A 17,021-nucleotide genomic window follows, 5' to 3' on the forward strand; every position below is an offset into this window, starting at 1 on the left:
TTAGTTTGGGAAGGTTAAAAATAATCCGCTCAGGTGGGGCTCCCAAATTATCTTCAGCCCTCGTTAGGATCAAATGAGCTCAGCTGAGATCAACGCCATTTCCCTGACATCAGCTCGCTTCGCTTTTCCGATTTCTCCCCAACAGGGGTTTGTTTTTTACAGGGTCAGGGAGCGACCGGAGTCTGGGACAAGGAAGCAAATTCTGCATTTGCTTTCTCTGCTTATTATTCATTCGGATGTCGGGACCGATCCTGAACCCTTTGTCGAATTAAAATCAAAACAAACTTGAAATCGGGGCAGGATTTGGCCCTTGGCTTTTGTAAGGTTACAGAGAAATGCATTCCGAAATGGGAAAGCAGCATCCGAATCCGTGAGAAGCGATGGCGGGGAAAGGAGGTCAGGATCCGAATCAAGGGTGTGAAATGGCTGAGATCAGACTCTAGAGCCCCTGAGAGAAACCAGCGGGAATGGGTTGTAAGCGCCGAGGGGAGCAGCAGTGACACCCCTCCAAGCCTCAGTTTCCCCTGACCTGATCTTTAATCCCAGGCTCTGGGAATAATACGGAGTTTACAAAGCGCCTTTAAATCGTTTAAAAATCAAGTCTAACGTAAGAGCGTCAATGGATAAATATCTCCGGGCCCATCAAGGTCCGTGGGATTTCTATTGAAAACCTCCCGGCTTTTTGCGGCCTTCTCTCTCCAGAAAAGCTGGCAGTCTGGCCAGGTTTACAGACGCGCAGTTAATTCGCAGATGAGCGAAGTGACACCAGTCCCCCCAGGAGGGAGGGTTTGTGTTTCCTTTGAACTGTTCTCTGGGATCGGGACTTGCCTGGCGAGCTCTTCCCCGGCCGGCCAGAGGCACAACAGCCTGGCGCGGCCTCTTGGGCTTTTTTGTTTTGCAAAACAAGATGAGAAAATAGTCTCGAAGCTGCATTTTATTAGAGCCCTTTGCGGGGGGGCGTCCCGCCCTCTCCTCCCCTCCCCTCCCAGTCCCCCTGGGAGAAGAAAATCCAGGTGACATATTTATCCCTCACTGTCTTCTACTGACCGGGGCGGCGGGCAATAAAGCAAAGACAGGGACAACTTGAAACATGACCGGAGCCGTTTGAAACGCACCGCGCCATGGCTGGGGGTCCCCAGAACAGCCGGCCCGGCCGAGTGGGGACCGGCGGCTCCTGCCTGCCCGGGGAACTTCCTCGCAAACAACCTCTGCTTTTTCCCCTTTGCGCCGGCCACGGAACGGGCTCGGTTTATGGCTGATCAATTCCTACGAGCGGCTGCGCCCCCACTTCAAGTGGATGAACGAGCGGGAATTCCCCGTGTCCTGCAGCCCCCCGAAACCCGCAGAGGATGCCCCCCCCCGCAGTCAGCGGGGGAGATTGAAAGCGACTCCTAACGCAGCTGGGAGGGCTGATCCTTCATACCGACATTCAGTCACATCCTTTTCTGCCCCCTGATATTAACACTATTCGTCACATTTCACTCCGAGCCCTTTTTGCTGGGGGATTCTCAGCCTGTTACCTGTTTGCGTTTCTCTCTCTCTCTTTCTTATTTTTTTTAAGTGGCCCAGTCTAACCCAAAGCAGTGTTGCTGCAAACAGTCCAAAAAACCTCTCTTTGTGTTGCCTTGCTCTGGTGTAAAGCACATGCCTGGATCATTTCATGAACAAGAGAAACTATTTCCTAGTCTTGAAAAAACAACACCACACGGTTCTGCGTGTAACACATTCATTCTCCTGGGTCTCTCTCCGCATTACCACCTTTCTAGTCTAAACTCCTCTTTAGTCCGAAATCAACATCAACTCTCCCATACCAGTGTTCTGCTCCAGACTGGGACTTGGCATAACTAGGTCAGATTTTTAAAGAGTAAGTTTACAACAACCACCACCACAAAAAGAAAAGCCAATGCATTCGGTGCTGCATAAGGGATTCAAGTTTTAAAAGCCGACCGAAGAAGTCTGCCGTCTAAAATCAAAGCAGGGCACTTTGCAGTCACAGTTGCAAATGCCTTTTATTTTGCGTTAGTCGGGAAAGGCTCCTTCCAAAATACAGCGCGGTAATTAATTGTCTCTGGTCTTTGTTTGTTTGTTTTGTATTCAAATTGCTTCCCGGGAATTCCTCCCGCTTTTGTCCCCACTTTAAGCTGGTTTGATGGGGGTGCGCGGGAGGAGAGGGGAGTTGTGTGGAGTGTGACCCAGATGATGTGGGCTGGAAATCAATTGCTCTGCGTTCGGGGGGTAACTTTTGACAGCAAACTTTGTTAGGCCTCCTGGCTGCGCAGCGCCATCAGCGCGCAGTGAATATTTGAAAATGTGCACTGACTTTTTAGGAACCTGCCCAGCGATTTTGAAGCCAACCCCTGAAGTTCCCAGTGTCGCTGCTGGAACCAGCGTTTTGCTGCCTATTACTGTGCAGTGACTTTTGGGGAGATCGTTGCTGTTTTGGGCGGGGCGAGGGATGTAGACTCGGAACTTTATTTCGAAAAGTGGTTAACCCCAGGTTTGCCCATTTCTCCATAACCCCTCGGAGCTGTTACGGTCCATTGGGTAAATGCAGTTTCCAAAATGGGAACACAGACCGAGCTCTCCTATTTGGAAATGCTGCTCCGGAGATATTCTAGTCTGCGGGATAAATAACCTGTGAGATCACTGCTTGGCTCTAATGAGAGCGGCTCTCTACAGCACCAGCCGCGGGTCGGGGCTCAAGAGAGGGACACGTTCCCGGAACGCGCCCCGTCCTGCATGTCTCTACCCCCGCGAGCAAGTCTGTACCGGGCCGGGCCTGAGCCTGCATTTCCTGGCCACGCAAAGCTGGGGGGTGACTGAGCAATGCGGGGTTGGCTAGCACCTCTGCACGGGTGGCTCCTCTGAGGCAGGCTCTCCTAGGCCAGGCTTCCTGCCGGTTCAATAGCAGAGCCAGCCAGCCTGCAGGGAACTCACACACCCCCTCGGCCCCTGGACAAAACGGCTTGGCTTTGATTTTCTGTCTCTTTACAAAGCTACATCGCAATGACCTGGGGGGTTTGCCACCCACCCCCGGCTGGGATTCCAGGCTCAGGGCTGGTTTCCCGTCCCCAGCCCAGCGAGGGGGGTGTAGTGACATTGGCCATACTGCCCTCAGCCCATGGGGGCGACCCTGCCCAGAATCCATGAGCCAGACTGATCGAGCGACAGCCCACCTGCCATCCGCGGTGTACAGCGATGATTGGCCCAGGAGGGTCGCCCCAAGTCTGAACAGGCACGTTTCAATGGGCCGTGGCCTGCCCTGGATTCCTGTGCTGAGCGAGCTGGGACGTTGTATGGGGGGGGGGGGGATTTACTCCGGGGTGGGGGATGCAGTGACTTGCTCTGGTGTCTGGGTCCCATCCTGGCTGCGCCTCTGAGCTGCTACTTGCCCTAGGGTCAGGCCCCAGATCCAAAGCGCCCAGGGGCCAGCAGCCCCGGTAAGGCAGGGATCCGCTTCACCTGGCCACGCGCTGTGCATTAGTCAGCGCTAGGGAAGAAGGTTTGGGGCAGGTGAAGGACAATGCGACATAATGCCACTGGTCAAAGCCCTCTCCCCAGAGACGCGTCTCCCCCTCTTCCTCCCCGGAAATCGGTTTATCCGACGGGTTCGTCTGCGCTGTGCGGGAGTTTTACTGCTCGCTCCCCGGGCCCAGCGATGACACGTGTCGCTCTGTATGGCGGGCGCCTTGGCCACAGCCGCCGGTATGACCCACGGGCCGTTTTCATATGAACAGCCCTGACCCAACAGCGGGGTCTTTCTATCTCTTGTTCCTCTCTCCTTTGCCCCCCGGCGCTTTCAACCCCGCAGGGCTCGTTTAAAAAACAAACAAACTATTTTTGACCGTTGCTGATGTTATTTTACTGACCCACCGCAAACGGGGCATTTTGAGTCTATGGGTGACTTTAAAAAAAAAAAGGCCAATGTAATTTTGTCTGCGACGAGCACAGATTGTAAGACCCCTCCCAGCCCCAGCCCGGCAGCGAACCCAAGGACTTTCCATTGCGGAGCAGCTAGCCCTGATGGGATCCCAACCAAAGTCAGATTCTATTTTTAAAAATATTTTCCTAATTATATTTACTCTCCTGGGGAGGGGGCCGGAGAGAGACTCTCCCCCCGCCCCCCAGCTTCGGGAACTCGCAACGATTTCACTTAGCCAATCAATCGGGCGAAGTGCAATCGATCGGGAGCTGCCGGCCAGGACAGTAAATAATCAATAGTAGATAATCACCCCCGAACTCTCCCGCTTTCTGCAGGATCGCGGCTGCTCTTACGAGGAGCTGGGATTGGTGCATAGTTTAAAAACACCCCCCCCCCTCCACACTGGTTTATTGTGCCACTCCTGTTCCCGGCTGCTGAAGGCGCCGATCCAAAGCCAACTGAAATCCATGGAAGTCTTTCCATTGGCTTCCTTCGGCTTTGGATCAGGCCCCCTGTCCACAAGCTTGAGGCCTGTCCGGAGAGGGCTGTAGAGACGTTTTTTGGTCTCCCCGCCCCCTCCAAGCACCCTTGTGTAGGCAGCAAGAGACCCAGTCAGTCCCCAGGCGCCCCCGACACGTCAGCCCCAGCCGGCCCGGATCTGGAGCAACTGCGGATCGCTGCGAAATAGCCCCAAGGCCAGGACTGAGCCGTAGAGTCCATCCTTGGGCCGTACGGGTTTGGTGGGGTGGGGGGATTCCAGTTAATCAGTGCCCTCCCCGCCCCCCTGCGTTTCTCCGGCCCCTCTGAGCTCTGACATTGTTAGTGCTTTATGAGGCAGTAAATATCCCGAGGCAGGGAGGATGCATTTGAACGCCGGGCAGGCCCCTAAGTCATTACTTTTAATAGGGAAAAAAAACCGAGGGTCTCTGCGAGAAACCGGAGATTGGATCAGGCCCTGAGTCCGGAAATTGGAGCAGGCAGCCCGGATTGGCAGCTCGGCTCTGGGCCGGTGTGCAATGTGGTTAGGGGATTAGTGAAAACGAAGAAATGCGTGGACCGGACCCCATAAAGAGGAGAGGGACCCGGAACCGGTGTTCGGAGCAAGCCGCGGGGCAGCGCCAGAGACTGCGCCCCCCCCCCCTTCCCAGTGGGAACTGGAGTCCCAGTGCAGCGTCCCAGTCCCCAGAGGTGACTGGGCTATAATAAAGGATTTCCTTGCAGCCCCTGTTTTCAGAGGAGATCTCCTTACCTTTCTTGATCACCGACTGATCCAGTAAATTCAGCCCAGCATCGTCCACAGCCTGAAAACACGCAAGGCACAAATATTAGGGTGCAGAACTGGGGGGGGGGGGACGCAGTGGAGATCTCTCCGTTTTAAATTGGGCCACATCAACACACACATCAACAGCAGAGATCTAGGCTTCCCAGGGCTTGTATTTAAATAAAGATCGAATGAGATAAATTAGATCCTAAAAATAATGGGTTTGCAAATGGATTCGTGCAGCTCCTCTGAACAGTCACCCCAGGTTATTTCATCAGATAGCTTTAAACCTACTTTATGATTAAATTTGTACAGAGGGCAAAAACCTAGAGTTGTTCTTTCTTGTTAGCAACGCACAGACTTTCGTGTTCGAATTTCTAGCCTCAGTCGCTTGGGGGGTGGGGAGTCGTTCCAGTTAACTCCTGAACTAATTCCTGTTGGGGGGGGGGGGGGTTGGTTTGCAATTGCATCCAAGCGGCAAACAAAAATATTCCGAGATTTGAGAGGACAGAGGAATAGGTTGTTCGCAGTGTGATTCTAGCCGTTGGTCCCAGGATATGGAGAGAGACCAGAAAGGCGAGGAAATATTTTTTATTGGAACAACTTCTGTTAATGGAATAGATTTTTCCTTAAAATGGAAAAAAAAGATTGTTTGAGCTGGGGATTAAATATTGTTCCGGGTGCTTTTTTATTCTTTGCGCATAATGTTTCTTGCTCCGTATTTCCTTTGCTAGAGAGTTGACAAATCCGGAATAAAAAGCACATGCACGTTAACAAAACACGACAAGGGTTTTTGTAAGTCATTGAAGTTCTCTACAAAACTCCTGCCCCTCTGCTAGCCACTGTCTTCACGTGGTAAATAAATCAAATGATACGAAAATACAAATAGAACTTGAACTAATTCGATACACTTGGGAGTGTCGAATAAAACACCAATACAAATTCTGGTCCTGAGCTCTTTGTTAACAGTTTGTGTGTTTGATGGCTCCGATAAAAGCATCGCTGGAATATAATTGAATCAAACTCAAAGGAAAGTCTCGATTTCTGTCCTTTAGAACGAGGATCCTATTTTGCTCCTTCTTTTAAAACAGTTAAATGATGTTTTGTAAATATCTCTGCGCTCCCTTTCCCCTGGGTCCTTCTGCGGCTAATGTCACGATAGAAAATGAAAACAAGAGAGGAGACAACTCGTGGCTAGAAAGTTATCAAACATTTCACATTCGGGGCGGGTTGGATCGCAAAGGAAATCTAGTTGCTTGACGGGACAAGAGAGGAAAGGATCTGAACGGACGCGCAAATTGGGGAAAAGCGATTTGGAAGGAGAGTCTTGAATTTGCAGCAAATCCAGAATTTACCGCAAAGATCCAACCAATAAAATTGCACATTTGTAAAACAACAAAATGACTATATCTAGCGGACCGTTTTGAAATGGAAATGTCTCCCTCGATCCTCCCCGACACCAAAAAACCCCAACCAGTTCAAGTCCAATCTTCCCACCCTGATCCTTGTCATGTTCTTATTTGATTTTTTAAATGAAGTACCGTCGAAAACGAACGAGTTAAGGAGAAAAAAAGAGTTGCACTTTCAGAAGCGAACCCGGCCTTTTGGAAAATGAACCATCTCCACAGCCTGAGTGCGAAGGTCCCAACTCTCCCCAGTCTGTGCAAAGCCGGTTCCCCGGAGCCAGGGGCTTTTCGGCTCTGAAAGACCAGCCGGGCATGTTCGGGATCACTTTTTGGTTTCACTCTCGGGATGGAGCAGCGAGGGGCCGTTTTATGATTAACTGCCCCCATTGAACAGCGTCTCTCAAACCAAGGGCTCCCCCTTTAGTCCCCCCCCCACACTTTAAAATAACCCCCTTCCCATTTAAAATAACCCCCTTCCCATTTAAACCGCTTTGTTCCACCCACCCCCCCCGTTCCGAAGGACTGGACACAGCACGGGCCTACGCGGGGGGATCCCTCCAGAAATGCAAACAGGACGAGGGGCTCCGGGCTTTGCGCCCCCAGGGCAGTCCGCTGGGATCTGGGCACCGGGGGAACCGAGCGACCCCGTCCGTCCCCCGCCTGGCTGGCCTTGTGCCATTACACAGCCCCCCGCCCCCCAAGGGAGCCCGCCAGGTACCTGGATGTCCTCGAGGCTGGGATGTCCGAGTCCGTGGAGGCCCAGCGGCCCGTCTCCAAGCCCGTGGCCCCCATCGGCCAGCCCGTGCAGCAGGCGGGGGACCCCCGGGTAGTCCCGGCGGGGATCCAGGCTCAGCGCCCGGTGGGTCTGTGAGAGCAGCCCCGCTTCCTCCTGTCGGGCCCGCTGCGAGTGCCAGCCGGGCTGCTGGTGCTGGTGGATGGGGTTAATGGTGCTGTACGGGTCCCCGAGGTGCGGGTAGCCGGCCTCCTGGCTCTGCGAGTAGGGCATGGGGGGCTGCGGGTAGGGCGGCGGGAAGTAGGGCGGCTGGAAGTCCGAGGCCGGTGTATGGCAGAGCGGGGGAGCCGAGGAGTAAGCCGCCTGGTTCAGGGAGGAGAGCTGGGAGAGGCGGCCGCCGGTGGAGGTCCCATTCAGCCCATCGGGACGGTCCTGCGGAGGCAGAGAGAGAAGAAAGACGCCGGTCAGGCGGAGCTGGGGGCCCGGCTCCCTCGCCTCCCCCGCGGGCGCCCGGCTCCCAGCGGCGCAGGGAAAGTCACCAAGCCCTGGGCAAAGCCCCCAGCCTGACAGGGCGCTGCCCCCCAGCTCCAGCGCCTGACACAGCCTGGCCACCTCCCCCGCCACGGGGCTAGGAATCCGCTTTGCCCCCTGGCTCTGCGTCCCCTCTGCAGGGCGAGGTCAGCGCTCCAGCCTGCAAACACCTTCCTACCTGCACTTCCCTCCTCCCCTGGGATCCCCCCAAGGAGAAAACAAAGCGTTAGCTGGGAACACCCCGAGCTCTGACATCTGGCCAAAATCAGAGGGTGAAATCCCTGTTCATTTGGAGGGATAAGGTTGCCTTAATTAAATTTCTCTGGGGTGCTCCTTAGAAAAAGTGGCTCGCGAGGGTGGCCCCCTATGAGTCTCCCCCCCCCAAAAAAACTTACCATGGCTGAATAAGTGTGAACTAACATCTGTGCAGAAGGGGGGGGGCCCTACAGGAAGGTGCCAAAGCAGAGATGTGGAGGAATAAAAGAAACCCCGGTAACAATCCTTTAAAATCGGGTGCAGCCCAGCAGCTCCATGGAGGAAAATCCCAGATCCAGTGGGGGAGAGTTACGCGGATGGCTTTGTTCCTTCAATTACAAAATAGTTCAGTTTCAAAGTATTTCAGATGGTTCCCATCTCCCACTCCTTCTCCCTCTGAGCCCAAACCAACTCCATGCACTCCAGTTATAGAGCCGGGGGCGCGCAGGCAGCGCCGGGAGCGCGCGTTAAAGAGACAGAGCCCGACTCTCGCCTTTTTTTATTATTATTATTTAATGGCTAGGGGAGAGGTTTGTGTCTCTTTCTGGGGAGGGTTTTTTTCTTTTTAAACAACCACTACATTCAGGGAAAGAATCTTTAAAAAAAATCCATGTAAATCCGTTTACATTTAAAGGATTCTGGATTTTAAAAAAACCACACAAATATTTAGAGAGAGAGAAACCGTTTGGCAAAAATCAAATTTGTTCTTAGGATTTTTCTTAGTGGTTTCTTTAAGACCAGATTGGTCTCTTTTCTGCTGAATACGGATGAGGCATCAAAGGGGGGGTTGATTCCGCTCCCACGGAAAATTCAGAGGGAATTTTAACTCGCGAGACCTCATTAACTATCCCCCTAATCTGGATTTGGAAAAATTGTGTTTTCTCCTGCTCTGCTTTGCTGGATTTTTGTGCTTTTCTGCGGGGGGGGGCACCGCTTTCTAGGGGGTCCATTTCTTGCATTTTTGTTTCATTCTTGCATTTTTGTGTCGAGCACAGACTCATTTAAGAAGAAAAGTCCTCCCCTTCACAAACCGACCCAAGCCCGCATTTTGGGGTGGGAGCCGGTAAATCCCAACCGTTGCAGCTTCCAAGCAGGCTGCAAAAATCTTTGGAAATTCCGGGTTCCACCCCCCCACACACACACACCCCCTCCAAGGCCGCTGGTGTCGGCTCTGTGTCCCGCGGGCTGGTGGGCGGTTGCTGGCGCAAAGAACACTTTCAAATGGCTGAGTAGTGGCTGGGCTGGGGGAGGGAAGATGGGGGTGGATGGGGATCGCGGTTTAAAGGAAACGTTTGTGTTGCTCTAAGGTTTCCGTTTATTAGCCTGAGCAAGGTGTTAATTTTTCTCTTGTAAGAAAAGCGAAATTCCCAGTAGCAGCCTCGGAAATCAATCGATCTCCCCCCCCCCCCCTTAACCTAGCGCAAAGCGGCTCCCTCTGCGCCCAGCAGGGACCCGCGGGGCTTATTCTGAAATTTACGAATTAACTCTCGAAATGGCAAGAATAAAAACAAGCAGGAAACTTCAGAGCAGCAGCCAGAGACTCCAAATCCCTTCGCCCCCCGTGGTAAAACCCGGCAGGGGGAAAGAAACCTCCTGCTGCTGAAACCCGCCTAGGGGCAGGAGCCCGGCCGGGGGTCGCCAGTCGCGAACAAACCCCGGTTATTATTTTAGACAATGATCTCCAGGCTCATCGATGCATTTTTGTTTTTAAATCCCCCAGCCCCTCTGGATCCCGATCGGATGGGCCGGCGGGCGGGCGGGCCGGGCCCAGGCAGGCTCGGGAGCTCTGGGGAGCCTGCCCCGGGCACGTTTCACCAGGTCAGCGGGGTCTCTGCCCGGGGCTCAGGGCGAGGATGGAGGCCGGCCCGCTCCCGCCTGCCCCCAGCCCGCTCCGCAGGTATTTTGTGGTTCCGACCCCCGGCCAGCGCTGGGGAGGGGCGGGGGGAGTTTCTGTGTGAATTAAAAACAACGAAATCACAGTGTGAACCCCCACCCCCCCACCCCAATGCGGAATCCAACACTAAGCTGCGATCCCGGCCTGAACCTGCGGCCCCTGCACTCCAGAATCCGTCAGCAAATCCGGAGCGATAAAGTCAGGAGACTTGGAGTTCGAGTCTCGGATAGGTGCCACTTTAGCGCAGGCACCACAAGCGCTTCTGTACAAACCCCACCCCAACAGATGTGCACACACGTATCAGCACACGCATGCACACACACACAAGCGTATCTGTACAAAAACCACACCAACGGATCTACACACACACACACACGACCAGTCACACACACGAACAAATAGATCTCTAGAGCGCCACACGGACTTTTATAACTACTCAGAAGTCAATCTAGCGACACAAACCAAGATCTCGTTAACTGTCCACGGACACACACATCTCTCTCTAGAGCTGGGCACACAAGTACGCTTCTGTCTTTAGAATTATCCACCCACCGAAAGATAATTACACAGCCACCATAGCAATGCCCAGACGTCTATTAACACCTGCATCACACACCAGGCCATTGTCAAGGAATGGCTGCACACACCCCGTTAGCTGTAAGCTAATATTGTGTGCATCCCGGACACACACGCTGCCATGCCTTGACCAATACCTACAGACGGACACAGATCCCGGGAGCGCACACGCAAACACGCCGAGAAATACACATCTGAGGGGGCACCCGGGCTTGCACCCACAGCCCTCTGAAATAACACAACACTGGGCACCGCGGAGATTGCTCCCAATTTACTTGTTTGGAGAAACCGGATCAACTTTGCTCAACACCCGTGAGCCAGCCCTAGACAGCCGGTCCGCAGCACAGAGCCCCTTCCCCTGACATCCCCGCCCCAGGACCAGACGGAGCTCCCCGAGCAAACCCGACCTTTGCAATTCTTCCACCTCCTGCAGAACATCGCCTGGGCAGAGCAGAACAACACACAGGAGACGTACAAAGATTGTCCCGAAGGAAGGCACCAAGTCGGAAAGTGGCGAATTAAGCTGTTTATTGCTGAGTGGAAAATAATAACAATCAAGTAATCGACGAATTTCCCTGACAATAAAGATATTATGGATTTGTAAAAAAAATATGTTAAACACTGAAGGGGAAAATCAAGTTCCTTAGATTGCTGGTGAAATGAATTTATTGTATATACAGATGCGCCGGCTACTTTTCTCCCTTCACAGCCACTACCTGCAGGAAACGGACTGAATGATCGATCGCCCCTTTTCTGTTAGTGCTTCAAAGGCAGAGCCCAGCGCCCCACTCCATCGCTGTGCGCCCCCCAAGAGAGGGGCAGAGAGCCAGGGGGCAAAGTCGGATTTTAAACAAAGTTTAATCCCTCACTTTCCTTAGCAAATTCCTCGCCTCAGTCGCTCCTGAAATGCTGAGACTCTCTCTCTCTCTCTCTCTCTCTCTCTCTCACACACACACACACACAGAATATTCCCCCTTGGGAGAAAAAGACCGAGGAATCTGTTGCTGTTGTTGTTACACAACCGACTTGAAGGGACATCCAGAAAACAAGACTATTTCGGGTTCTTCTTTCTCCCTCCCTGCTGTGGCTAGTCCCACAGTCCAAAGCCTTATTCTACCGGTCCAATAAATCATTTCCCAGCCTCAGGACAAAGCCATGTGGCATTTCCCGGTACCGGGGGCAAATCACCCGTCCTGCCAGGTAGGAAATAAAACGAGGCGAAGGGAGACTCACCCACCCCTTTACAGTTGCGAGGCTACCGCAGAAAAAGGTTTGAACGCCAGAGCGTGGCCAGCCTGTAGCCGACGGGCGGTATTTTCAGACCCCATCAATCCCCAGCACCGAGAATAATCGTTCTCATCCCCCCGCTCCTTACCTGCAGGTACAAATGTTCTTCCTTCACGTTCTCGGCTTTCCAATGCATTGCGGGGCAGAAGGGAACTCACGGCGCTTTTGTAAAGAAATGGAACAAACAATCAAAGAACATCGGACTAGCCAAATTCTTCTCCGGCTCCCTCCCTTCTCCCGGGGCCCCTTTTCCTGCCCAGCCGGGGGCTCGCCTTCGGGGCGGGGGGATTCCAGCCCTAGTGCCGGTTGCAGGAAACCCGCCGCCCCCCGGAGGAGCCCGTGCCCCTGGCCCGGCGCAGGTTTAATTTCCAGCCCGAGCACGATCCTGGGGCAGGCGCAGTCGGGTGGATTTGAAGATTGCGCGGCAGGGAGGCTGCTCCGTATTAGAATAATTGAATCCGGGATCTCCGAGTTCAGCTGAAACTGTCCGGGGACGCGCCAGGGCTGAGTCCCGGGAGGGGGCGAGAGGAGCCGTGTCAGGAACCGAACTAAAGGCAAATACCCCCCCGGTGTCAGGTAAATCCGCTCCCCGCCTGGGACTGGCCGGTGCCTGCCGGGCAGCGGGAATCGAGCGCGTCTGGACCCAGGCGAGGGCAGAATTAGTTTGACAAAACTTTCATTTCATTCTTTGGGTGACTGTGTGTCGGGGTGTGTGTGGGGGGGCGAGGGTTGGGGTGGGGGGTGAGTGTGTGTTGGGGTGTGTGGGGTGAGTGTGGGGGGGTGAGTGTGTGGGGGAGTGTGAGTGTGTGTCGGGGGTGTGGGGGGGCGAGGGTTGGGGTGGGGGTGTGAGTGTGTGTTGGGGTGTGGGGGTGAGTGTGTGTCGGGGTGTGTGTGGGGGGGTGAGTGTTGGGGGGGTGAGTGTGTGTCGGGGTGTGGGGGTTGAGTGTGTGTCGGGGGGTGTCTAGGAGGAGAACTCAATTAAAGCTGCACCCAGCGCATCATGTAAACCAACCCAGTCCCTAGAAAGAGGCGTGAGGTCCTTCCCGTGGGGACGTGCCTGCAGCAGGGTGGATGGGGCGCACCCAGCCGCTTTCTTTACCAAATCCTTCCCCTTCTCCTGCTGTCTTCTATTTGTTCGCTTGTTAGCCCCGTCTTCCATTTCCCTTCTGCCTTCCAGAGCCCAGCCTGCGCCCCGAGATGCGGAGGAGGAGGAGGCAGAGGAAGGCCTTAGTGGCAGACAATTGGAGGTGCGGGGCTCTCCCTCCTCCAGCTCGGTTTATTCAGTGAGATGTCTCTGCAGAACGGTTTGGGAACTGAGCAACCTCTTCCCCACACCCCACACTAAAGATTCTTTTTATTTTCCTTCCCTCCAAGCCACCGAAGGCCAGTGGGTAGAGCCCTGGCCCAGGACACCTGGGTTCTATTCCCAGCTCTGTCACAGCCCTGGGGCAAGCCACCGCCCTGCTCTGTGCCTCAGTTTCCTCTCCCACCCTTTGTCTTTTTAGATGGTCAGTGCTTCAGCCTGCCTCCTGGTCTGTGTTTGTGCAGCACCTGGCACAATGGGGCCTTGATCCCCTTTGGTCTGACTGTCATATCCATAATAAACAGCCAGAAAGTCTTTGCTAGGACCAGACTGTCCATTGTTGTGCAGAAGTTTCCATTCCTGGCAGGGTGTAATTTGTGCATGAGCAGAGAAGAAACACTTTAGCCTAAACTGTAATACACTGTGATGTGTGATAGACATTAACAAACAGAATCCCACATTACATTTAATTTAATTCCACTCTTCCTGCCCCGAGCTACAGCTCCCTTCATTTTCATTTTCCCTCTGAATTCCCACAACTCAGTCCTCTTTGATTTCCAGGTTTAATTAACAATGCTCATTAAGTGAATTTTTATTCCTTTCTTTTAATATTACTCCGCCACCTGTCTTTAGGAGGCAAAGGCTGATCATTTATTCTAATTTATTTCTATTAAAGATGGCATTTAAGGGAGGGAGGGGGGATGTGCAGAGGTGTAAAGGGCTGATCTCTGCAGATGCTCTTCAATTCCTCTCCCTGCTCTCCTTCCAAAAATGCTTTTCAAGGACACTGCCCCTGAAAGTTATTTGGAGCTGTATTGATTTGCTGCCAGATCCGTTTCATTTGCTAAGAAAAATTGGATTGGCCACGCTGTATTTTGCAGTTATGTTCCAGTTCATTCTTCCAGCCCCTCGCCCGTCTAGTCCGTATAATGTTGATTCTTTATTCATCTGAAAGAGGCGCAACTGTGCAAAATGCTAGTGGTAAACACAGCTAACTCGCTTGCCACAGGATCGCAACACGATGGGGGAGGCTGGGATCTCAGCTGAGAGCATCAGAGAGGAAGCTGTGGTTCCACTGGAAAAAAACAAAAAAGCACAAAGCTACCACACTGGTACCAAATAGTCCTGGTGAACTTGTTTGGTGACAAATCCCTATGGGCACCTGGGAGAATAATTCTCAGCAGAGCGGCTCTCCGCTCTCCTCTGCATGGAGGTGGAGGAGGGTAGGAATTGCCGGGCTGGATAGACCCGGGGCCCATCCAGCACAGGATCCTGTCTCTGACAGTGGCCAGCACCAGCTGCTTCAGAGGAAGGTGCAATACATTTAGAAAGTGTGAGTGTATGTTGGTGCTTTGGGGATTGTGTGTTTGTGAGACTGTGTCTGTCTGCCTCAGTGAAGGAACCCACCACCCATTGTCTCCCACAGCAGGGCCCAGCTCTCAAAGATGAGAGGTTCTCCCTCCACCAAACCCCCTTTTGCTGGGGATTCAACTCTCCCTCGCTTGTTCTCACCTCATGACCAGGGCCCAAGCCGGCTCCCATTGAAGCCAAGAGGAATTTTGCCATTGACTTCGACAGAGGTAGGATGAGGCCCTTGCTTCCTTGCTGCAGTGATCAGGGTCAGTCTATGAGTTTGCTTTCTCATGAGCGCCTACAACTTCCAGTCATGCGCTAGGTGCTGTACAAACAGAACAAAAAGACAGTCCCCAACCAGCTTACAATTTAAGTACGAGAGACAGGCAGATGGGGAGTTCCAGGAAACAACGAGACAGCATTGTCTAAGTAGACAAGACAGACACAAGACGAAGGGACAGGACACATAATTTCATTCACACCTTTCTTCCAGGTTAGGACTGTCAAAGCAGGAACATGCCGAGGTACCTCTTCCTCATCTGCTGTGCCTAGGTGACCAGCTCACCAGGCTTTGTCCAGCCCCTCACTGGCGCCTCCGAGAAGCCACTGCGTATGGAAGCAGCGAGAACCCTCTCCCTCCGGCTGGAGTTTCCCTATCACTGGAATTGCAAGCTGCACATTCCATTCCCTTCCAGCCTACTGCACTGTCCAGGCACTTCCATTGCTGCACTGGCGTCACACCACTTCCCAGGGCGCTCTGAGGAGGTTACACAGAACTTACACAACGTGCAAGACTTGTAAGAGTTCCCATCGACCCATCAGGACTGCAGATTTATTGAGAGCATTTTCCAACAGCCATTGAAGTGCATCATTTAAACCAAACTTTAGAAACCGTTTGCTGCCCCACAGGCAACAGCCAGATTTCAAAATGTTGATGGAGATTATTATTTATGACTTATACTATTGTGGAGTCCAGAAACCCCAGTCAGGGTGATGGCCCCATTGTGGTAAGTGCTGCACAACACACATGGAAACCCAGGACTTGCCCCAACGAGATCACAATTGAATATGCTTCATTTTATAACTGGTTCAGACTGCCAAAAGCAATAGGACAGTATCATTTCAAATATCTCTGTAATCTAACTGCGGGTGTATACATTTCAGTTACACAACAAAGAGCCACATGTGTGTGTGCGCGTACACACACACACACACACACACACACACACACACACACACACACACACATACTGTAGTAATTTTTGCATTGGAAAATTTCCCTATAAGCAAAGGGTTCACTAATAAACAAAACTGCAATGTGCACGTTGTGATACATTGAACCAGCTGGGACTTTGATCCTATCAGTTCCAAATTCACTGTACAAATGGATTCATGGATACATGAGTGAAAATGTGTCATCCTCTGCTGAGACCACCATTTACCAAGGGTGAAACCCTGGCCCCACTGAAGTCAACTGGAATCTTGTTCACTTGTGAATATTGGCATCCAAATTAGCAATCCCTGAAAAACTGGTCACATAGTGGAGGTGACAGAAAGTTATCCCCAGCCAGGTCTGTTTACCCCTTGATGATGTATCACCATTTATACAGCACCATGCATGTGTGTGGTGCTTTATGCAGTCTCTGCTATAGGGCGTTTGCAGCCTAAGTTCAGACATGTCATCACCAGTGAAAACAGCTGGCTGAAATTGGGGGTTGGGGCACATAAATAAGACTATATGGTCGCTTGGCTTTTCCTACAAAACGATGAGCTGATTCAGCCGACATTGATTCTCTGCCATTAGGAATCCTGTCCCAGCTCTCATCAAATACGGGGGTGAGTCATGGGCTGTTCCCACAGTGTCCATTTCAAAGAAATATAGAGAATAAACAAAGCTAAATAATGACAAAGTTCATATGGGGCTTGAGAGGACTGAAAAGGATTCAGATGAGAGGCACTTGCTTATCATGAGAGCTACCCCTAGAGGTGAGCTGGAATCAGTGCAACTCCTGGCACCACTGAGCCTAGCAAAACTAACCAACTTCATCACATTTTGCAGCAAGCCATTTGAACAAATGCCCTGGATGATTTCTGAGGCAGTGCAGCCAGCAAATAGCAACCTTATGAAATATTTAGTTTAATCCCCAGTGCTTTTAGGGTGAGATGAGTTGCTATGAGTAAGCACTGTCGGATAACGTATGTTACTGCAGAACTGGCGCTGCACCTTAAGCTATAAACATAAAACAAAACAAAACATGCAGCAGCTCACTTGAGACCTTACCCCGTGTGATGGGGCCTTTAGAGTGCTCCTATCATACAAAGATACCCGACTCCGCCCCCTGTGCTGTAACCACTAGGAAACACCCCCTTTGCATCATCAGAGCACACTGGGCCAGGGAAGAAAAGAGCGACCTTTAAAGGCGTATTGCATCCAAACCCGTGCTATAGAAAGCCAGATCCCGGGATGGGGTTGCAATAGTATTTCACAGGCAGCCTAGTT

General features: G+C 52.4%; 1 protein-coding gene across 1 annotated transcript in view; it reads right to left on the bottom strand.

Annotated features, from left to right (window-relative positions):
* The window catches only part of TFAP2E (transcription factor AP-2 epsilon), a 45,174-nt gene extending 36,899 nt beyond the window's left edge, over positions 1-8,275 (bottom strand). The window contains exons 1-3 of the mRNA XM_065421746.1: positions 8,249-8,275; positions 7,308-7,754; positions 5,172-5,223 (exon numbers count right to left, since the gene is read on the bottom strand). Coding sequence (XP_065277818.1) covers positions 5,172-5,223; positions 7,308-7,754; positions 8,249-8,275 — 526 coding nt within the window. The remainder of the gene's footprint in view (positions 1-5,171; positions 5,224-7,307; positions 7,755-8,248) is intronic.
* Positions 8,276-17,021: the final 8,746 nt, after the last annotated feature.

Source organism: Emys orbicularis, chromosome 23 (assembly GCF_028017835.1).
Source record: "Emys orbicularis isolate rEmyOrb1 chromosome 23, rEmyOrb1.hap1, whole genome shotgun sequence".
In the NCBI taxonomy this organism is placed as follows: domain Eukaryota; kingdom Metazoa; phylum Chordata; order Testudines; family Emydidae; genus Emys; species Emys orbicularis.